This window comes from Danio rerio, chromosome 4 (assembly GCF_052040795.2).
Source record: "Danio rerio strain M-AB ecotype USA chromosome 4, GRCz13ab, whole genome shotgun sequence".
Taxonomy (NCBI): Eukaryota; Metazoa; Chordata; class Actinopteri; order Cypriniformes; family Danionidae; genus Danio; species Danio rerio.
This window is the reverse complement of record NC_141024.2, coordinates 40,292,505-40,315,862: the sequence shown is the minus strand read 5'-3', so window position 1 is coordinate 40,315,862 and position 23,358 is coordinate 40,292,505. Positions and strand designations below refer to the sequence as shown.

The following is a 23,358-nucleotide window of genomic DNA, read 5'->3' as shown; positions in this document are numbered from 1 at the left end:
CTGATTCCCCTTCTGACGGGTAAGGCTCGGGCTGCTTATGTTCACATGGATGTTGTAGAATCTCTGAATTATGATGAACTTAAATCTGCAGTATTAAGGAAATATGACATCAGTCAAGAAACCTACAGGCAGAGGTTTCGGTCTCTTGAAGTTGAGCACCTTGAAAGCCCTAAAGAACTATATGTGAGGTTAAAAGAACTGTATGGGAAATGGATGCAGCCAAAAAGTAAGTATATTGAAGAAATCGGTGAAGTGATCATTCTTGAACAATACTTGAGAATGTTGTCTCCAGAGCTACAGGTGTGGGTACGAGAACATGATCCACAGTCTGCTTCACAAGCGGCAACACTAGCAGATGTGTTTGTGGGAGCACGTCAGAGAAATCAGTCCTGGTGATGGAAATCCAGCCGAGATGACCGGAGAGCAAATCCCTCCCAGCAGTCTATGAGAAACTTCCCTGGTGCTGGTAGAAACGCACTGCCTGTCTCCCTGGCCTCTTGGAGGAGGGCCTGCATTTTTCAATGCTCCTAAGGATTATGGGAAAATGCCAATATGTTACCTATGTAATCAAGAAGGTCATACCAAGCCCATGTGCCCTACAAATGTAATCAAGAATACTCAACTGTGTTATGTGCCCAGGCATCTTGCAAAGCCAGCCCCTAAAGCTGAATGCTTACCAGCAAGCACCACTGTTGAGATGAATGGAAAGGAAATGATTGCTTTGGTTGATACCGGGAGTGATCAGACTTTGGTTCACATGAAGTGCATTTCTCCAGCCCTCCTTCGCTACACCAACCTGAAGGCTGTCCGCTGTGTGCATGGTGACGAAAAGCTACTACCCACCGCAGAGGTCTATCTGAAGGTAAGAGGTCAGACTTACTTCTTGGAGGTCGGTGTAGCTGACAACTTACCTTTCCCTTTAGTCTTGGGGCATGACCTGCCAGTACTGTGGGACTTATTGCAGCCACCATCCACCAGTAACATAGTTGTTACTCGAGCCCAGAGCCATAAGAGAGACGAAAGTAAAGAGTTGCTTGCTACTCTACCATTCTTTGATGCAGAAATCGATGGCTCAACTAAACCTAGGAAATCCAGACGACGGTTTAAGAAAATTCAATATAATGCTTCCGTAATGCCTGTTGATAAATTTGCTGAAGTTTAAGCTGCCGGTCAAAATTGTGCAGATGCAACAAGAGGATGCCAGTCTTGTTCCTTATCTGGAGAGAGCAAAGCAGGAAGATGGAAAAACTGTTGATGGAGAGACAAAGGAAAGATTTTGTATGAATGTGTGTCCGTGAAGTTATCCTTATTCTGGGTCACTCGATTCCTTGGGCTGGCCACCTGGGGAAACATAAAACCATCGCCCGGATCAGAAAACACTTCTATTGGCCTAGTCTGAACTAAGAAGTAGCCCAGTACTGTAAAACCTGCCCTGAATGTCAAAAAGTGTCCTCTGACTGCCCAAGGCAGGTCCCTCTCCAACCACTGCCACTTATAGGCACTCCATTCGAAAGACTGGGAATGGACATAGTTGGACTAGTGGAGAAGAGTCGTTCAGGTAACCGATTTATGCTTGTAGTGACTGACTATGCCACTAGGTATCCCGAAGTGTTTCCCTTAAGATCAATTAAGGTCAAGTACGAAGCTACCTGTCTAGTGCAATTGTTCTCCAGAGTTGGATTTCCAAGTGAAATTCTAACAGATCAAGAAACTAATTTTATGTCAAATCTTCTGAAGCAGGTCTATAGGTTGCTGGGCATCAAGAGTTTGAGAACCACTCCTTATCATCCCCAGACAGATGGGTTAACCGAAAGATTTAACCAGACGTTAAAGCAGATGCTACGCAAGTTTGTTGGTGAGTCTGGCACTGATTGGGATCAATGGCTCCCATATCTTCTGTTTGCCTACAGGGAAGTGCCACAAGCCTCCACTGGATTTTCCCCGTTTGAGTTGCTTTATGGTCATGAAGTCAAAGGTGCCTTAGCAATACTCTGAGAAGTTTGGGAGGGAAACCCACAGAGAAATGATGAAGCTAATGTAGCATCCTATGTGATTCAGATGAGGGAACGTTTGCAAAAGATGTCTGCACTAGCTCAGTCTCATTTGGCAGAGGCTCAAACACGCCAGAAAACCTGGTACGATTAATCCGCTCGGGAGCGGCAGTTTAAGCCCGGTCAGAAGGTACTCGTGATGTTGCCCAGTCATGAAAGTAAGCTGCTTGCAAAATGGCAGGGGCCGTATGAAATTAAAAGGAAACTAGGTCCTACCACCTATGAAGTTGCTCTATCTGACCATGCTCATTCTACACGTACTCCGCATATAAATCTGCTTAAAGAATGGTTTCCTCATCCTCCTGAATCTAGCCACAGCTTGATGATCCAGCAAGTCAAAGAAGAGGATGATTCTGAAGTATTTCTGCCTCAGTCAGCTCTAGGAGATGTGGATCTGAGTCACCTGTCCCCACAGCAACAGCATGAGGTGAGAGAAATTTGTTTACCAGAAGTCTTCTCAGAATACCCTGGCTTTACCACCTTGATTTAACATAATATTGAGTTGAAACCCGATGCTGTAGTTCGAAGAATGAGTTACAGGGTCCCTGAACGTCTCCAAGAAGCGCTGAAAGAGGAGGTGGATTTGATGCTGAGGCTGGGAATTATAGAACCCTCTAAAAGCGAGTGGTGCCACCCTGTGGTCCTTGTTCCGAAAAAGGATGGGTCTATAAGGTTTTGTATAGACTTTCGTTACCTCAACTCTGTGACCAAGTTTGATGCTTACCCTACTCTACGAATCAGTGATCTCACTGATCTACTGGGCACCTCAAAGTTTCTTACCACCATTGATCTTTCAAAAGGTAATTGGCAGATTCCGTTGACTCCACAGTCCAGAGAACTCACTGCGTTTAAAACACCCTGGGGCCTATTCCATTTTAAGGTTCTAGCCTTTGGACTGCATGGGGCACCGGCCAGCTTCCAAAGACTAATGGACCAGGTACTACGAGGACTACCATTTACAGCTGCTTATCTGGATGATATTGTGGTGTACTGTGACACATGGCAGCAACATCTGCAGCATCTCCAAGAAGTCCTGCAACGCCTTCAGGCAGCCGGCCTGACAGTTAACCCCCAAAAGTGTACCATAGCAAAGGCAGAGACAGAGTACTTGGGGTTTGTTATCGGTAAAGGGGTGCTCAAACCCCAGGTGGAGAAGGTACGGGCCATTGAAAGGTGTCCACAGCCACAAACTCGTAAGGAGTTAAGGTCCTTTTTGGGTATGGCTGGGTTTTATCACAGATTTATTCCCAACTTTTCTGGGCGGGCTGCAGTATTGACTGACATGGTTGGTTCAAGGAGTCCCAATCAACTGAAGTGGACCCAAGAAACTGTTGCAGCGTTCCAAGATCTCAGAAAGGCCTTGAGTAGAGATTCTGTCTTGCATAACCCTGATTTCCACCAACCCTTTGTTTTGCAAACTGATGCTTTAGATCGAGGCCTGGGAGCTGTACTGCAGCAGGTGAGCACTGACACTCGACGCCCAGTGGCCTTCTTGAGTCGAAAGCTCTTCCCCAGAGAAGTTCGCTATTCCATTGTGGAAAAGGAATGCTTGGCTGTGAAGTGGGCATTCGACTCTTTGAAGTATTATCTGCTAGGCCAGGAGTTTATACTGGAGACTGATCATAAAGCTCTACAATGGCTTCAAGAAATGAAAGGTACCAGCGGGTAATACGACTGTTGGTATCTGGCCATGCAGCCCTTCCAGTTTATTATCAGACATGTCCCTGGCAAAGAAAACCTTACGGCTGACTACTTGTCCCGATGTGCCAGTGACATTTCTGAAGGGAGGGAGTATGTGATGGCCAGTGTGGTGGCCACACATTGAGAGTGAGGCATGCACACACACATACATACACAAACATACACACACACACACACACACACACACATGCTATACATATTCATTTAAGATTATTTATTGGTCACAATAATTTCAGTTATTGTGTTTATACATTTCGTTTCTTTCATATGTAAGTTTAATAAGACACACACACTTTCGTTTTTTTTATTACCTTTCTTTATTATTCACAGTACATTTATTACTATTTTGGGTGCACACAAAATCAGTTATCTGTACTGTATGTTTTGTTAATTTAGTTTTCTTTTGAGTTTAAGTTACCGTGCTGCAGTGCCGACGAGGAACAGAGGCTGTTTCTCAATATGTGTTCTTCAGCGGTCTTGCGTCCTCGTGTTCTCGTGCAACGTCATCATCAGCTGCCCAAGTTCAGTTCCAATACTCAAGACCGCAAGTACGGAGGACGCGTGAAACTTCCCGGATGTGTTCTTGATATCGAGGACGCACTGATGCAGACTTGAGCACCGAACTCGCTCTGGAAGTCACAGAAGTCATTGCGACTGGAGGTGGGAAGCGCAGCATTTTATTTAGATTTATTATTAAAGTTCAGAGATATGACTTATTTACCTCAGGAGTTTCCCTAAATGAAACTGTGAAAATAAACATTAACATGGACATCTTAATATAGGAATAAACAGATTAGGGGTTGTTTGTTTGCTGAAAATCGTATTAAAATCTGTTTTATTTATATTGTGCAGAGCATATTTATAATGTTTTTATGCAAAGTATATATTTTGAAGAGGGGAAAAACAATTAATCGTTGTATGAATGCTGTAATGTTTAAATAATTTCCATTTTAAACACGTGAAGGTCATGTGACCATCAGGATGAACGCAGCATCCCATTTCTCAAAGGACGCGTTCTCTGCCCTCGCGGTCTCCTGAGCTCGTTCTTCCGAGGACACCTGGCAAGACCGCTCTCCACAAGAACCCAAGTCCGTTCTCTGCGTTCATGGAATTGAGAAACAGCCAGAGTTTCCGGGTGTGGTCCGCCCAACTAAAGGTCCGACGTGCCGCAAGATGCCAACTTTTGGTTCCGCCTGCCGATACCATTGGCTTAATGGCTTGGAGGGAGAGCTCATGTTTAGTTTAGGTTCAATAATGATTTGCAATGTTTGTTTATTCAGATTTATATTTAGTTTTGCCTTTTTTAGAATTTATTTAACTTAAATTTAGATTTGTATTTAGATGTTTGGCTTAGTTTATTGTATTTGTAAATTGTATGTTTTTGTCTCCCCCTTCTTGTTTAATGTGGACTAGTCCCTGTGCTATAAATGTGGTCTGTCTTGTCATTTCATAGAGTTCTGTTTTTGGTTTAGACATGATTTGTTTGGTTTGAACTCAGTTTTTTTTTTTGTGTGTGTGTGTGTGTGTGTGTGTGTGTGTGTGTGAGAGAGAGAGAGAGAGTGTGTGCGCTAGTGTGAGAGACTGTTTGTGTGTGAGCGTGTGTGTGTGTGAGTGTATGTGTGTGTGTGTGCACGCATGTGTGAGTGTCTGTGTGATTGTGTATGTGCATGTGTGAGAGAGAGTGTGTGTGTGTGTTTGTGTGGGAGAGTGTGTGTGTCTGTGTGTGTGCATGCGTACTTGAGTGCCTGTGTGTGTGAGAGAGAGAGTGTGTGTGTGTGTGTGTGTGTGTGCGTGAGTTTGAGTGTGTGTGTGTCTGTGTGTGTGTGTGCATGCGTACATGCATGCCTGTGTGTGAGAGAGAGAGAGTGTGTGTGTGTGTGTGTGCGTGCGTGCATGTCTGTGTGTGAGAGTGTGTGTGTGAGAGTGTTTGTGTGAGTCTGCGCGCACATGAGTGTGTGTGTGTGTAGTCCTACATTTGTGCAGTCCTGCTGTAATCTTTTTGTGTGTGTGTGTGTGTGTGTGTGTGTGTTTGTAGTCCTACATTTGCGTGGTCCTGCTGTAATCCTCGTGTGTCCTCCATGATCCAGACTGTAAACACACACAGATGGAGAGAATGAGCTGTTTAGTTTCCCCCTCAGCTAATAAGCTAAAGCTAGCACTGAGCTGCTCAGCTACAAACTCTTGAGCTAAAACACACAACACTTGTTGGTTGAGCCGGGATGCACAATGAATGTAACACAGTGCGTTCTTTTCCTCTGCTGTTGGTGAAGCGAGCGCAGATACTGCTCATGTTGATGGAGACACCCTGCTGCAACATTCATTTATTACAGTGATCACACTTAGCTTTGCCATCGTTCTTCAGCACATGCAGCCTTTGAGCACATGTTGCAGTCCATCTCTAAACTATGTTCAGATTATTAAAGCTGCTCGCCAGCGCCCAAGTTCCTGACAGATTAGCAAGTGAAAAATACACATGTGTGCACGGAGAAGAGGAATCCAGATGTTGATTTTAGAACAAGAGTCTGAACATTAATCCAAGTGTCTGATTCCAGAATCTGAATCCATCTTCAATCCCCAACCCTATTCCTGACCTGATATTGTAGGATTCTTCAGCAGAAATGGAGGAAGAGGTTTCTCTGCTCAGCTCAAATGCTGAAACTGTACAGTGTGTCCCGCTTAATGTCACTGTAACTGAGCCAATACACTCCAACATTTACAGAGGAGATTCATTTCACACTCAATGATTTGCTCTTCATAGACATGACTGTAATACTCTACAAGCTGTATCTTCTGTCTGTCCTCACCCCATAACCCTCACAGAAAACTGAAGCTGATCACAAAAGAGCTTTCTAGTGTCTTTTTAAAGCCATTCAGTGTAAAAGCACAAGGCCAGTGCTGCTCCACATACTTGAGTTTGTCCAGTGTGTAGTTTGGATCCTCCAGTTGTTCAGAGAGCAGCTTGACTCCTGAATCTCCTGGATGATTGTAGCTCAGATCCAGCTCTCTCAGGTGTGAGGGGTTTGAAGTCAGAGCTGAAGACAGAAAACCACAGCCTTCCTCTGTCACCATACAGCCAGACAATCTACAAACACAGCAATAGTCCACATCACACAGTTTGACAATCACACATCTCTTTGTGTTGTGAAGATGCTGACTGCTGTTTCTGTTCATGTCAACAGCAGTGATGAACACACACATCCTGATTAGCTCTCCTTATTGATCGAGCCCTCGCATCAGCAAACACACTCACACAAATAATGTAGCATCTTAATATGATCTCCTTCTGAATGAGTGAGTGAATGAAATGTTGCAGAGGTCTGAAATGTGTAATCAGGTGTAGGGCTTTGTGATGTCAGACAATATTTATTAATTACAGAGATGGCAAAAGTACACACATCCTTTACTCAAGTAGAAGTACACACACTCATGTTTAAAATGACTCTGGTAAAAGTTGATGTACTGACTATGCTTTTGTACTCAAGTAAAAGTAAAGAAGTAACTTCAAAAAAGCACTTAAGCAAAAAGTGGCCATTACTACATGTTTTAGTTTCACTAGGTTGGTAAATAACCGGTGTCCCCCACAGTCCAAAAACATGCGGTATAGGTGAATAGATAAACTAAATTGGCCCTAGTGAATAAGTGAATGGGAGAGTGTATGGGTGTTTTCCAGTACTGGGTTATGGCTGGAAAGGCATCTGCTGCGTAAACATTAGCTGGACAACTTTGTGCTTCATTAGGCTGTAGCGTAAGCTGAAGGACAGTGAGTGAGGATAGGTAGATAACTAAACCTCACATCCTATTTTTTGAAAGTAGCCAAGCAGCTTCACACCCTGCAATATGGCTCCAACATTGCTCAAGAAGTTGACCAATGTATCATCGCCTTGGAGCAAATTCACAGCATTCATCATGTAGTTTTGCGGCTGTTAGATCTAAAACATCAGCAGACATTCATGTTGACAGGCTCTAAAAATAGTTTTGTAGGCCTGTCTGTCTTTATAAATAATGCCTTTGATTTTACACCGAGTTCTGTCCAAAATATAATTAATTATTATTATTATTTTATTTTATATTTGAATATTTTAAATATATTGAAAATATATGTTTTTTTATTTATTTTTTTATTCTTTTGAAAAGTAATTGAAGACAACACTATAGGCATGCATGTAAAATCCTGGTCAATAAATCAAATCTATAATTTATAAAAAATGTAAATTCTGTATTAGGGAAATATGAACTCATTGCAAATAAAGGAAATAAATCTCAATGCATATAGTTTTTATTAAATGTTTTGATTGTTTTAGAACTGAATTTACAAATCTTTACATAATATCTCTTTGTTTGCTGTATTAGACCGAAAGACCAGAGAAATCCAGTGCAGTATAATCAGAAGTGGACAAAAGATTTCAATCTTAAGCATTTAAATTTCCTATTTCAACTGGATCGTCTCTCTCGTTTACCTGTGATCTGATTGAGCAAAATGGGCCTCATTACCATGTAAACAGGACAGCATCAGTCATGTTAAATTCGCTGTCTACCTCTGTCTCATTTGAGAAGTCATCCGTGCCTTTCTCATAGTAATCTTCATAAACTAGCCTACATATGGTGCATAGTAACCTTGGTTGAAAAAGCTGCAGCACGCAGGCTCCCAATGATAAAAAATAAATCAACTGAATCAAAAAGGCACTCAAATGGCGCAAGACAAGAAATAATCTAGATCACACCCCCCAACATATGAAAACCAAAGTAACAATCCCGATATATAAATGTAAGCAGTAGAAAGTGCAGATATTTGTGTAAAAATGTAAGAAGTAAAAGTTGTCAAAAAAATAAGTAGTGGAGAAAAGTACTGAGACCAGAAACAGTACAGTCACCAAGTATTTGTACTTCGTTACTTCCCATCTCTGATTAATAATCGCCTTTAAAGATATACTGATGTCTGATAATCTCGTCTCTCCCCTCACATCTATCATGAGATACACACACACACACACACACACACACACACACACAGTTATTTATTTGTGCTCTGTTTTTTCCTCTCTTTCTCTCTCTCTCTCTCTCTCTCTCTTGCTCATTTCTGTTTTCATTATTCTCAGGTTCCGTTCATTGGTCCATTCAGCTGTCAGTCATTCCTCCCCGGTTACGTAAAGACCACTCGTCATAAAAGCGCGCGCCAGACCATTCGCTAGTAGTCCCTTGATTTGTCTCCCTTGCCTTTTTCTCTTTCTCTTTCTCTGCTTTTGTCGATTGTTTCCATATTTAATGCGTTGCATTGGAAAAACCCCGTCTAACTGTGTATTTTGTTGTTGCTCGTTTCTGTGTGCACGTTATCCGTCTGTTATTCGTATATCATTCTCAGTTTACGTTGTTTACGAGGCTTGGACGAAGCGGACAGGTAAGAAGGTCACGTGACATACATTTTGCAACACATAGGACTACTCTACTGTTTAGTGCACTAGGTTAGGGACGAGCGCCACCCTTTGTACTTTTTGGATAGATAGATAGATAGATAGAGTAGATAGCTAGGACTCGGAAGTATCTTTGCGTGTTAATTATATTGTTTTCACATAGTTAGTTAGCTAGATGCTTCTGGGGAGTTATATTTAGTTATGGTTTTGTTCTTTTCATTTCTTTAGCACCGCCCGCGTCCCTTCTGCCAGCTCTCTTGTTTTTTCCCCGTCTTTATTTGTCTCATATTGTAAATAGTATATTTTTGCCTTACTTACTTTTTCTTTATTTTGATTAATTCATTGTGTTGTTCACTTTTGGGAATTGTAAATAAAAGCACATATTTTTGGCATTACTTTGGTTGTCCTTTGCACTCATTTACTGTTTGTATAAATATATTTTAATTAAATAAATGTCAAACCCCACCATCCCCTAGATTAACATCAGGGGTTTTTAACACACACACACACACACACACACAATCTCTGAAGAGGAATAACTGGAGAAGAATGAAGCGCTGGTGAACTCTGAATGACCAAAACACCCAGGCGGGACAGAGCAACAGACAGATGCTGAGCTGCTTATCTTGGAGGATGGCCAGCACAAACTCAATGCAGCTTCACACTCTCGTCCAGCCCTACATCACAGCATCATCAAGACGCATTTATTAACTACTATCCGCTTTCTCTTTCACTCACACATTCCTCTCCAAAGTGTGTGAGGGGGTCTAAACCTCAGATTATACTCATGAGCAAAAGGCCCGATCTCTCCTTCACATGTCTGGAGCTTTGTTTGCTTTATTTGTGTGTTAAAGTCATTCTAGATGTCTGTCAGCCTGTTCCTGTGGGTGAGATGGAGCGACTGACACATGAAATAAAGTTTTAGCATACGCATTCATCTACAATCTAAAGGGAAGTATCGTGTTATTACTAGACCATTTACACTTACAGACTGGGCCGACATTTACTTGATCACTTCACTAGATTATCTTTCCCCAATAATGTGGATTATCTAATCTAATCTAACCTGATCTAATCAAATCCACATCGCCCAGCCCTAATCAGGTGTCCAGACTTTTTTTCTAGATGTCTGTCAGCCAGGAGTCTTACGAAACAGAGCAGTGTCCCACATGTGTCTGAGTGACAGTGACTGATGCGCACTTGAACAGGGCACTCATATGGAGGAGGAGCAATAAGACGCAGCCGCAGACAAGCGTATCACACAAGAGTGTCAATGCCCATTCTAGACTCACAGTGGATTTAACAGTGATGTTCCCTGTTTTCCAGACAAACACACTCAACCAATGGCTATTGCTGGACCAAGTTCATGTCTGAATATTAGTGAGTCCTAGACTATAGAAAGAAACGTCTTGAGTCTGGACTCGAGTACTACAGCCCTGACAGTCACAAACTTCAGCTTGTAGATCAAACTTTACTGTAAAAAGAGCAACAGAAAATGACCTGATCTTCATTTGTATATTATATTGTGGATGATGATAAATTAACTAAAACAAACACAAACCCACTCTCTTAATGTCTCTTTCACCAGCCTGACAGTCACATTCACACTGATGGAGCATTAGGGGACTTTTATTCTGTCAGCCGAGAAACCTGATCAATAATCATGAGCACTGACTCTCCTTCACACACAGCCTTTCTGACAGAAGAACTTCTGTCAATATATATAATAGAAGTAACTAATTAAAAAGATCCTTAAAATAAACTGATTCCTTTAACTTTAAGTCACATTTGGGTATATTGGAAAAAGAGAAGCTCTGAAAGTGCAACATTTCATAATAGACTAAGTAAAGCTTTTAAATATATTTATAGATAAACATAAATTATTAAAGCTATGATTAAAATCACAACCCTGTAAATGTTTTGTTTTTTTCTTCTGTCAATCCACTGAATGGGGCTCCACATCAGGTAACCCAATATGAAACTGTATCTGTTGAGTGGAGAATCATTTACCTCAGTGTGTCCAGTTTACAGTGTTGACTCTTCAGTCCATCAGAGAGAAGCTTCACTCCTGAATCCTGCAGGTCATTGTTACTCAGGTCCAGCTCTCTTGGCACACAGTTCGAGGATTGTAGAGCTGAAGACAAACTCTCACAGCACTGAACAGTGAGATTACACATGGCCAATCTGAGAAAGAAGAACACAGATTACATAAACAGTGTGATTTCAGTCATTTATCTGATGTAAAAACAAACTATGAGTTTAATAATATGACTAAACTATTGGAATTTGTGTCAATTAGAATTATTGACTATTGTTATTAAATAAAACTGAATATTAAATGTCATCTAATATATTATTGAATACTTTGAAATGTGAGAAAACTGCTAAATTTGGGTTCAGATAAGAGGACCACGAGACTTTATATATTTATGAACCTGCAAAATGCAAATGATCAGAGCCTGTCAAATCTGCTCCAATAAACCAATTCACAGATAAACTATAAATATAATCATTAAAAATAAAAAATATATAAATAAAGATTTAGAGGTAATTAAGTAAAATAATCATTAAAATACACTGATTTCCTGAACTGATTAAGAAAAAGAGCAACTTTCATTTGAAAAGCAGCATTTTGCTGTTTATCCACTAATGCTCTTAAATATATCTGGACATTTCCATCTCAATCAAAACACTTTTAATGTTGTTTAGTGGAGAATCATTTACCTCAGTGTGTCCAGTTTACAGTGTTGACTCTTCAGTCCATCAGAGAGAAGCTTCACTCCTGAATCCTGCAGGTCATTGTTACTCAGGGCCAGCTCTCTCAGCACACAGTTTGAGGATTGTAGAGCTGAAGACAAACTCTCACAGCACTGAACAGTGAGTTTACAGCTCTGTAGTCTGTGTAGAGAACAGTAAAAGACACTGTATTATTGTGTGTGAGTGTGATGTAATTATTGAAGTGCCTATAATGAGTGATTTCTCCTCATAGGGAAAAGGAAAAGACTCCTTTAACTATTCAGAGTTGCTTTAATGGTCACATGGAGGAAGATCAAACATTTGTATTTCATTATTACATAAACTTTTTAAAGAAAAGATCTCTGGATCAAAATGAGTCGGCCAGACAGATTTATTTTTTTTGCTATTTCTGTTCTTTTATTTCTGATATTTCAAATCCATTCAGATCCTCATATTTGTTAAAAAACCAAGTCTCTCATATAATATTAACAGACCGAAAATATGACTTTACATACTTTATTCCAAATAAATCACATGAACATCTTCATATTAGTCAATAATATTCCTGAAATGAATATAAAACTGACTGAATATAACTTTACACACATTAACATCAGTAAATAAAGAGACTCAGTGATGGGCTGAACATCTGCAGAAACACAGCTCATTTAGAGACGCCCCAAAAACACCAAAGAACACCAATCAATGATCATTTCAGCAGAAATTACACTAAATAGCAATATTATATCTGATATAAACAGGGTTTCTCATATTTGACTTCACATTAAATATGCAATATTCACAATTAATAAACAGAAATAAAATACATCACAGCATATGCTCATTACCTCATCAGACTTTACAGCATTTCACAATGGAAAAGTCATTTGTGGAGGCATTTATTTGATGGAGATGTTTTTATTTTACCTCAGTGTGTCCAGTTTACAGTGTTGACTCTTCAGTCCATCAGAGAGAAGCTTCACTCCTGAATCCTGCAGGTCATTGTTACTCAGGTCCAGCTCTCTCAGCACACAGTTTGAGGATTGTAGAGCTGAAGACAAACTCTCACAGCACTGAACAGTGAGTTTACAGCACTGTAGCCTGTGTAGAGGACAAAGAGCAACACAATCAGCAGTAAGAAATGAGCAGTGTTGTGTTTATGAGTCCAGTCTACAGTTATAAAAGTGACACTGGAAATAAACTATATATATATACTGCTCAAACAATAAAGGGAACACTAAAATAACACATCCTAGATCTGAATGACTGAAATATTCTTACTAAGTACTTTGTTCTTTACACAGTTGAATGTGCTGACAACAAAATCACAGACATGATCACTGGAAATCAAATGTATTAACCCATGGAGGACTGGATTTGGAGTCACACTCAAAGCTGTAGTGAATTGCAGGAATTACTGACACACTCCAGACACATGAGGTCCAGCATTGTCTTGCTTTATCGGCGCCTATATCGTTACTGGCCGATAAAAGCTATTTTTAAGATTATCGTAATCGATCCGATGTCTTAATTAGGCCGATATATTTAAGCCGATAAATTACGTAATTGTACAGACCTGCGTGTCACGCTCGAGTGGGTGGAACATGTTCAGACTTGTCCAGTGCACTATAATGGATCTCTCCTCACACTGTTTATTCCTTTAAAGTCCGTCCTTTCTTCACGTGGCATTGCTGTGAGTTAATAAACTCAGTAACCACGTTCCTCATCATTTTCTCTCTCTTGTCTCACACACACCCCAAACTGCAGCCCAGTCCCGTTGAAGGACCCGCATATTTTACAACACGTGTAAAACGGTTGTTTGTAATCTGATTATTTGTTATTATCAACGCGTTGCTGGTCATGTGTTGTTGATGTAAGATAGTATTCAGTTTGATCGGAATATTCATATTGATTATAACGAGCTCGCGTGAGAGCTGTCACCGCGCACACACACACACACACACACACACACACACACACACACACACACACACACACACACACTGTAGCACCGTAGCACGGGGGTGAGAGGTGTATCCAGTCAAAGGGGCTCTTAACTAGCCGCTCATTCTGTCTTTATATTCTGCTCTGTGTTTGTCATAAAGTCAGCTTAATGCAGGTTTTGTATCAAAATCTGACTCTACAGTTGAGTGAAACTCTCAGCGGTTTATCATAAACTTTTCATCAATCATTTTCCCGCGATTGAAGGCAAGAACGAGCGCAGAAGCGTTGTCTGATTGACAAGCAGCAGCTACATGTGACATGTCAAAACGCAAAATAGGATGAATCTTTTCTAAACGTACTCTCTGTATTTAGCTGTTGGCTTGTACGGTGGCTCTGAACTGTCAAAACACCTCTGATAAAGGCTTTTTCGGACATGACGTATTTGTAGATGTGTACATCACTGTAACATGTTTTATTCATGACCATTTGAGCTGGTTTCAGTCCTTAGCTTTCATTTTCATGTTATTTAAATGTATTTAACTTGCTTGTTAATTAAATACCATTTTGTTATTTAAACTATTATTTTTATGCAACAATCAACTTGCATGTTAATTTGCTATGAAGAAAAGGAAATTTTTTTGCATGCAGATTTATGTGAAATCGTGAATATAGGTCTATAATCACCTTGCAATTTTGAAGTTATAGCTTTTTTTGCTTTGAGTATAGACTGTTCAGTTTATAAAAGCAGTTCAATGTTTTATGAACTTTGCTGTATAAAAATATAACACTAATTCATTCATTTTCTTGTCGGCTTAGTCCCTTTATTAATCCGGGGTCGCCACAGCGGAATGAACCGCCAACTTATCCAGCAAGTTTTTACGCAGCGGATGCCCTTCCAGCTGCAACCCATCTCTGGGAGAAAAAAAAAAAAAAAAAAATATATATATATATATATATATATATATATATATATATATATATATATATATATATATATATATATATAACATTTTATATTTATATATACATTACATATTTATATATATAACAATTTAAAATATTTATAATTATCGGCCTATATATATATCGGCTACTGGCCCCCATGTCTGAAGAATTATCGGTATCGGCCAAAAAATCCATATCGGTGCATCCCTACTCCAGACACATGGACATTTTCAGAACAAGAATATTTATTTCATTAAAAATATACTATTTATTTATTTATTTATTTAATCTACATTAAACTAAACTAAACCTGTATTTCTCCATTCATATGACTGTACTGAATTTTTGAACAGATTATTAATAACTAATCAGAGAGCATTTTACTGAGCTCAGTGTAAAGTTTAGTGTTTAGGCCTACAGTAAATGTAATATTAGAGGCATGTCTGCGGCGAGATGGCAATACTGTGTCTAAAATTACACTATTTCTCTGATCAGAAAACAAACACAATTATCCAAGAGCAACACTGTGTTAGATTTGAGCAAATACACATCAACAAATCTCCTATTCAGCTGGAGGAGCACAGGGATTTACAGGGATTTGAGTTATTTTTCAGGATAAACTGTAAAGCAAATGAAGTAGATTATTAAATAAGTACAAATGTTGTTTGTGTGAGTAAAAAGTCAAGAAAAGTTTGTTTTATACGTTTAGAAATGCTGAAATAAATGAGCAAATAAGGAAACAGAACACTGCCGCCGCGTCCCCATGCAGTAATATGGAGTATCAGCGATCTCACAGGGGGACGATATGGCCAGCTAAAGATTTTCTGTTAAAGCAGGGCAGTGATTCACTAAACTGATCTGAGTCTTCAGTGCAGACTGATGTGTGTCTTCTGTGATCAATCAATGAATACTCACAGAGCTCTTCTGCAGTTTCTCACAGCTGGTATCAGTCTCCGTCTTCCCTCATATGATGTGTTGATTTTATTAAAGTCTAACTCATCCAGCGGCTCCTCTGACATCTCAATCATGTAGGAGATTGTTGAGCAGTGAGCAGGAGAGAGTTTCTTCTCTGAGTGTTTGTCTGATTTCACAAACTCCTGAATCTCTCTGGCCAGAGTTTGATCTTTCACCTCCAGCAGACAGAGGAACAGATTGATGGATCTTTCAGCTGAGAGACGCTCATCTCTCTTGATCTGGTCTTTAATGTCCTGTGTGATTATCCTGATGCTCTCTGAGTTCTTCTCTGTGTGTGTCAGCAGATCCTGGAAGAGTCTCTGATTGGACTCCAGTGAGACGCCCAGCAGGAACCGCAGGAACAGATCCAGATGACCATTACTACTCCTGACAGCTTTATCTACTGCTGAACTGAGCAGATCATACAGAGACTTCTTAGACCTGGCCTGTAGATATTGATTATATGAATATTCTTCATCATAAATCACCCTCAGCGGTTCTCTCTTCTTTGTTACATGGCAGTAAAACACAAAGAAAGCAGCCAGAAACTCCTGAAAGCTGAGATGGATGAAGCTGTAGACTTTCCTTTGATGAATCACAGATTCCTCCTTGAAGATCTCAGTGCAGATCCCAGAATACACTGAGGCGTCAGTGACATCTACGCCGCTCTCAATCAGGTCCTCCTCATAGAACATCACATTGCCCTTCATCAGCTGTCTGAAAGCCACTTCAGCAAGTTTGAGGATCACTCCTCTGTTGGACTGCAGATTCTTTGGATCTCTCTCTTCATACTTCTGCTTCCTTACGTTAATCTTCAGCTGTCTGAAAGCCACTTTAAGTTTGTTGATCACTCCTCTGTTGGACTGCAGTTTCTCTGGATCTCCCTGCAGATTCTTTCGATCCCTCTCTTCATACTTCTGCTTCCTCATGTTGATCTGAATCAGCAGGAAGTGGATGTACATCTCAGTCAGAGTTTGAGGGATTTCTGCACTCACATCTTTTTCCAGGAGCTTCTGAAGCACAGTGGAGGAGATCCAGCAGAAGACGGGTATGTGGCACATGATCTGGAGGCTTCTTGCTCTTCTGATGTGGGAGATGATTCTGCTGGCTTGATGCTCGTCGCTGATTCTCTTCCTGAAATATTCCTCCTTCTGAGGCTCAGTGAATCCCTGAATCTCTGTCAGACGCTTGATGTATCTGGAGGGGATCTGATGGGCTGCTGCTGGTCTGGAGGTGATCCAGATGAGAGCAGAGGGAAGCAGATCTCCTTTCAAGAGGCTCCACATCAACACAGGCACTGATGAAGATTCAGTCACAGCACAAACTTTCTCCTCATCTGAAAACTTCAGTGTGATTCTGCTTTCATCCAGACCATCAAAGATGAACACAACTCTACACTGCTCATAAATCTTGGGCTCCAGATCTTCAAGTTCAGGATGAAAGTCCAGCAGAAGTCTGTGAAGACTGTACTGATGTTCTCTGATCAAGTTCAGCTCTCGAAATGGAAGCACAAACATGAAATCTACATCCTGATTGTCTTTTCCCTCGGCCCAGTCCAGAATGAACTTCTGCACAGAGACGGTTTTCCCGATTCCAGCGATGCCTTTAGTGAGAACAGTCTTGATCTGGGCTTTCTCCTTCTTGATCTTCTCCTCATGTCCTGCTCCAGCTGAGGCTTTAAAGATGTCATTGCAGTAGACTGGAGTGTGTTGTGAGGGTTTTGTTCTGGCTCTTTTCTCCATCTGTAAAACCTCATGTTCTTCATTCACTCCTTCACTCTCTCCTTCTATGATGTAGAGCTGTGTGTAGATCCTGTTCAGGAGGGTTTGAGTCTCTCCATGGTTGATTCCCTCAAATAATCTCTCATACTTGTTCTTCATGCTGGTTTTGTGCTGCTCTTTGACTCTCTGAAGTTCATCATGTTCTGGTTGGAGTGAATCCTGCTGCAGGTGTCCAGTCTGATCATCTCTATCCACACTGCAGAAACAACAACAACACAAAGAACCAACGAGTGTGAGTGTAAAGATCCTCTAGTAAAGCCATGTGTGTTTTCTCTGAACCAGCTAAGACACAATACACAGATTTAATCCAGAACCAAACTACAGTAATACAGAAACGGTTCCAGATCAGCAAGAACCGACTTCATTTTAGAAGTAGGTTCACAAATAAATGAAAAATACTAAATATTGACTATAGACTGATTACTATAATAATTACTATAGACTGATGTAATGAGCCTGTTTCTAAACTTAGGCATTTTCAACTAAACCACACATTAAACAATTCACTTTAATTAATCTAATCAGTGTTGCATTTAAATTAAATCTACTTATTTATTCATTTATTTAATTAAACATATCGTCTGTGAGGGTTACATTCATGGAGCTCACCTCAGTCACTGTCATTAGTTGTCATAACTTTATTATTATTATTTTCAAATCAATTTAAGGGAGTATATGCACATTTCAGAGGCTGTGCACTTTACGGCAGGGGTGCAATTCTTGGCATTACACCGCTTCATCTATTATTTATCTCTATAATGTAAGCCTATAATGCATAATTCTAGCCCACATTTTGTAATAGATTGATTAATTCAATAGATAGATTTTTACAAAACTTGACAACTGAAATGAGGCCATGTATGAGAAAGTCTGACCGCTCTGATTTATGTTTGGTGACGATGTCTGTGGGTGTCAAAATTTAAGTGCACATTTTTGCTAACAATATACATGTAGATTTTTTTCCAAGTTTAGTTTCATCAATTGTAAATAAATCATTTTTAAATTGTAAGTTGTATTTAAAGTAAAGTTATGCTGAACAAAGTGTGTGTAAACAATTATGTTTGGCTATTGACACTAAGAAATAGCTATTAACTTATTTTTTTGGGTGGGGCCAGTGAACATTTCGGCAGGGCAAGTAAAATTCTGAACCACTGGCCCGATTGGGCCACTAGAAAAAAATCCTTAGCCTTGAACCCTGTGTGGTGTGTTTGCCTCACAGAACTTGTTCATTCATCTTGTCTAAAATCTTTCTTTTTATCACAAATCCTTTGCTGACTATTGTAAAAGCCTGTAAACTCACTCTACTAAGTAACAGTTTGAGTATTAATACTTTCGTCACTTATTACTACTTCAGTACTTCACTAAAATGTCTTGACTGGACTGTGGAAATAAAGTGTAATAATGTCTGATCTTCTAGAAACACAGGATCATATAAATGCTGCAGTGTAATCATGTGTGTGTAGAGATGATCTACCTGACAGCAGGTCGTGTGTTTTCACTCTTAAATTTTATTGGTTCAGTCATAGACGCGTCACTCTTCATAGACACACAGCTGGGCTCTGCTTCTGCTCTCTTTTGATGAACTGAACTAAAACAGAGAAGATTAAAGTTGAGCGCTGCACACACTGCACAAACCTGATATTAATCATTCTTCATTTACAAAAACACTTAAATTAATTTCCTTTATATTTGAACAGAAACTGTCTGAATGTGGAAAATATCAGCAAACACAGATCAAGGCTTATTTCTAGTAGAGAAAACCCAACAGAAATGCAGCACTATTAGAGCAGATTAGAGCTGAAACTAATCATCAAATCACAGAATGAAGTCCACAGTGTAGGTGTGGGAGGAGCTTAATCATGCAGGCGTGTCAATCATCATCACATGACTTTATAAGCAGCAGTATAAACTGCACTGTGTCAGCTGACTGTTATTCCCGCCTCCAGCAGCTCCACTTATCCTCCTCCTCTTCACTCAGTCTTCAGAAGGTCACTCATTGGGGGTTTGTCTGCAGAGCTCCAGTCCAGACTTTGAGGACAGCAAGACAAGTTCATTTACCATCATCTATCATGACTGAATGAGCAGGAGAACTCGAGAAATATCAATTCTAGAAACCAAATGTGTTGATCAGCAGCATCTATGAGGCCAACACAACATGACGATGACTGCGCTTCAGTGAAAACACACTCAGATCAGAGGAATGGCTGATCAGTACAGCACAGAAACAGCAGGGGAAAGTGTGCAGGAAAAGCCCTTAATGGCAGGAGATCGGGAACACTTTAGTTTAGCTCACAATTCATACTATTAACTACCGGCTTATTATCTGTGTAATGTGAACATATGAACTGCTCATTAGTAGTCATACAGTATGATCTTATAGTGGATCCCTAACCCTACCCAAAACCTAAACCCACCTTCTACCTCACTAACTATTAATAAAGCGCTGATTGGTTTGTTAACACCATCAATTGTGGCCTGAAGTGTAAAGCGGAGATCTTCAAGCACTATCCTGCAGAGCTCAGATACAACATCTAACATCTGAAACCCAACAGATCCACAACACTAAATTACCTGATTCATTTATTATGAAAATACTCACAGGGCTCGACAATAAGGACTGCCCGATGGCCCGGGGCCAGCGTGCAAGACACTCGGGCCAGTGTACAGAATGTTACTGGCCCGATCGGGCCAGTGCTGCCTTTTTGCCAGCCAGATCGAGCCAGAGCTGCGTGCTGCAACTGTCTGTCAATTGTGTGCAAATACAATCTTACGGTGCTTTCACACATAGACGTTTGTTTCGGAATCTGTCTCGTTTCCCCCGTTAGCGTGTTTTTTTGGCATATATCCAGCAGTTGCGGTCGCATCCGCGCCAAATCAATCAATCCGAGATCGCCTGAATGAGACGGTTTCTGTCCTATTGAGCGGATCGTTTGTAGCGAGAAAACAAAACAATGCAACGAACTAACGACCCAGGCTATATTACAGTGTATTATGATTGTGTAATAGCCATATATACGGCTATATGAAGAGAGAATGATGAGCGGGCGAGATGTCATTCTTACCGGTAAATGCGAAAGTGAAAGCAAGCTGAAATATTACCGAGAGCTTATGATCTCAGTTTATCCGTTAGGAAAATTGACCGAAGTTAATATCTGATCATTTTTCCATGTTTTAATCGTATAATATGTTGTGTTAGGCCGGTTGTTTTGTTCATTTCTGCACTGACAGCTCGAAAGAAAATCAACATTGATCTGCTTCGCGATCTGATGCAGTCTCGGTTCATCTGCTATGTCTCTCTATAATTTAAGCCTAAAATACAGAATTATAGCCAACGTTTCTTTAATAGATTGATTAATTCCATAGATAGACATCTATACAAAACCTGACAATTGAAATGAGGCTCTGTATGAGAAAGTCTGACCTCTGCTTTAAATTCGGTGATGATGTCTGTGGGTTGTTAAAATTGAAGTGCACATTTTCACTTATAAAATATTCTATACACAACTGCTCAAAAGTTTGGGGTCAGTGTGATTAAATATGTTAAAATAAGCTTCTTCTGCTCACCAAGGCTGCAATTATTTCATCATAAATACAAATTGTGAAATGTTTCACTATAAAATAACTGTTCAAAAGTAGTTTATCATATAATTTATTCATTTATTCCAGTGATTTTAAAGATGAGATTTCAGCTTCATTACTCCAGTCACATGATCCTTCAGAAATCACTAATATAATTATTATTATATTTATAAATGATAATAGTAATAAAATCAATAATGTCTGGAGTAATGATTTTATTTGAAACTATATACAATAACAAAGCAGTTATTTAAAATGTTAATAAATATTTAATTAACATTTTTTACATTTATAAATATAGCCTTGATGAACTGAATAATTTTCCTTAAAAAAACATTTTAAAAATTACTGTAAATATATATATATATATATATATATATATATATATATATATATATATATATATATATATATATATATATATATATACACACACACAGAGTTATTAGCCCCCTTTTGTTTTTGTTTTTTTTTCTTTTTAAAATATTTCCTAAATGATGTTTAACAGAGCAAAGAAATGTTGATAGTATGTCTGATATTTTTTTTCCCTCTGAACAAAATCTTATTTGTTTTATTTTGGCTCGAATAAAAGCAGTTTTTTTATGAACCATTTTAAGGTTAAATTTATTAGCCTCTTAAGCTAATTGTTTTTCAGACTGTCTACAGAACAAACCATCATTATACAATAACTAGCCTAATTACCATAACCTGCCTAGTTAAGCTAATTAACCTAGTTAAGCCTTTAAATGTCACTTTAAGCTGTATAGAAGTGTCTTAAAGAATATCTAGTCTAATATTATTTACTGTCATCATGGCAAAGATAAAATAAATCAGTTATTAGAGATGAGTTATTAAAAGTATTATGATTAGAAATGTGCTGAGAAAGTCTGTTCTCTGTTAAATCGAAATTGGGGAAAAAATAAACAGGGGGGCTAATAATTTAGGGGGACTAATAATTCTGAAATCAAGTGTGTGTGTGTGTGTGTATATATCTATACACACACACACACACGCACAGTCAAATAGCTATTAACTTCTTTTTTTTTTTTTTTTGGGCCAGTGAAAATTTTGGCAGGGCAAGTAAAAATCAGAACCACTGGCCCGATCGGGCCAGTAGAAAAAATTCTTAGCGTTGAACCCTGACTCATCAGTTGCAGATATTAAAGAGATGATCTACCTGACAGCAGGTCGTGTGTTTTCACTCTTAAATTTTAATGGTTCAGTCATAGACACATCACTCTTCATAGACACACAGCTGGGCTCTGCTTCTGCTCTCTTCTGATGAACTGAACTATAACAGAGAAGATTAAAGTTCAGCGCTGCACACACTGGAGTCAAATAGAGGTAAAGTTGGTTTTATATTCACACATTTGTTCATTTAGAAGTCTCTGTATTGTTTACCATCTTACTTTGAATATTTGATCGGAATTAGCATGGAAGTGTGACTTGAAAACAACATTAGCACTGTTTATTTGACTGTGAACAATGTTGTACTTTGATAGTCATTTGCTGCTAATATGATTTTACTATTTAAATTTTGCAAATAATACTTTTATGAAATTATATTATTAAGGGGAAAGTCTGAATGTGCAAATATAAAACCAACTTTACCTCTATTGGAGTCAACACAGCAGATTTACTCAATATTTCATCATTAAAACACTGTTTAAACAGCACTTCATGATACTTTTCATGATGATTGTGCAAAATCTTGCTGACTGTGTGTGTTAAATATTCTGACAGATTGAAAACACAACTAACAGAGAGTAAATATAATATCCTGTTGAAAATAATCATATGAAATGTCACGTGTAGGTCTAATACCTGCATCCTGTAGACAAATCCAGATCTCCAGGTGTGTGTGTGTCCTCCATGATGGACCTGAAGAGTTTGATCTCCAGCAGAAACTGATGAACAATCACAGATCTCCAGTCATTGATCAGCCTTCATAATTCAGCTGAATGCAGGAATAGATCAGCAGCTGAGACACTCAAATCCAGAAGCTCATCACGAGTAAACTGATGAAGAATCACAGCGTCACCCGTTTGATTATAATAACATCATACACACATTCACATAAAGCTTACAGGTTTAGTCATGACATTAAAGATTTAAAGCTGTTCTGCGTTGTAAATGGTGGATTTCGTCTGTTTAAAATGGCGACACGGCAACTAAACACTTTCACTTTCGTTTCTGAGGGAGCGGCAGATCATGAGTTCAGTGAAAAACATCCGTCACAAACACTCTAAACAGAGCAGA

The 23,358-nt window shown here is 39.3% G+C and overlaps 1 protein-coding gene and 1 pseudogene across 2 annotated transcripts in view; both read right to left on the bottom strand.

Moving 5' to 3' along the window:
* LOC148680587 (uncharacterized) overlaps positions 1 to 23,358 on the bottom strand; it is a 232,162-nt pseudogene that overhangs the window by 61,819 nt on the left and 146,985 nt on the right. The window lies entirely within an intron of this gene.
* LOC137491343 (uncharacterized) overlaps positions 1 to 23,358 on the bottom strand; it is a 32,269-nt gene that overhangs the window by 2,797 nt on the left and 6,114 nt on the right. The window contains exons 3-11 of the mRNA XM_088650130.1: positions 22,924 to 23,117; positions 22,277 to 22,390; positions 18,995 to 19,108; positions 15,701 to 17,716; positions 12,824 to 12,997; positions 11,885 to 12,058; positions 11,171 to 11,344; positions 6,661 to 6,834; positions 5,794 to 5,840 (exon numbers count right to left, since the gene is read on the bottom strand). Of these exons, the coding sequence (XP_088506256.1) occupies positions 5,794 to 5,840; positions 6,661 to 6,834; positions 11,171 to 11,344; positions 11,885 to 12,058; positions 12,824 to 12,997; positions 15,701 to 17,716; positions 18,995 to 19,108; positions 22,277 to 22,390; positions 22,924 to 22,973 (3,037 nt within the window). The 5' untranslated portion in view covers positions 22,974 to 23,117. The remainder of the gene's footprint in view (positions 1 to 5,793; positions 5,841 to 6,660; positions 6,835 to 11,170; positions 11,345 to 11,884; positions 12,059 to 12,823; positions 12,998 to 15,700; positions 17,717 to 18,994; positions 19,109 to 22,276; positions 22,391 to 22,923; positions 23,118 to 23,358) is intronic.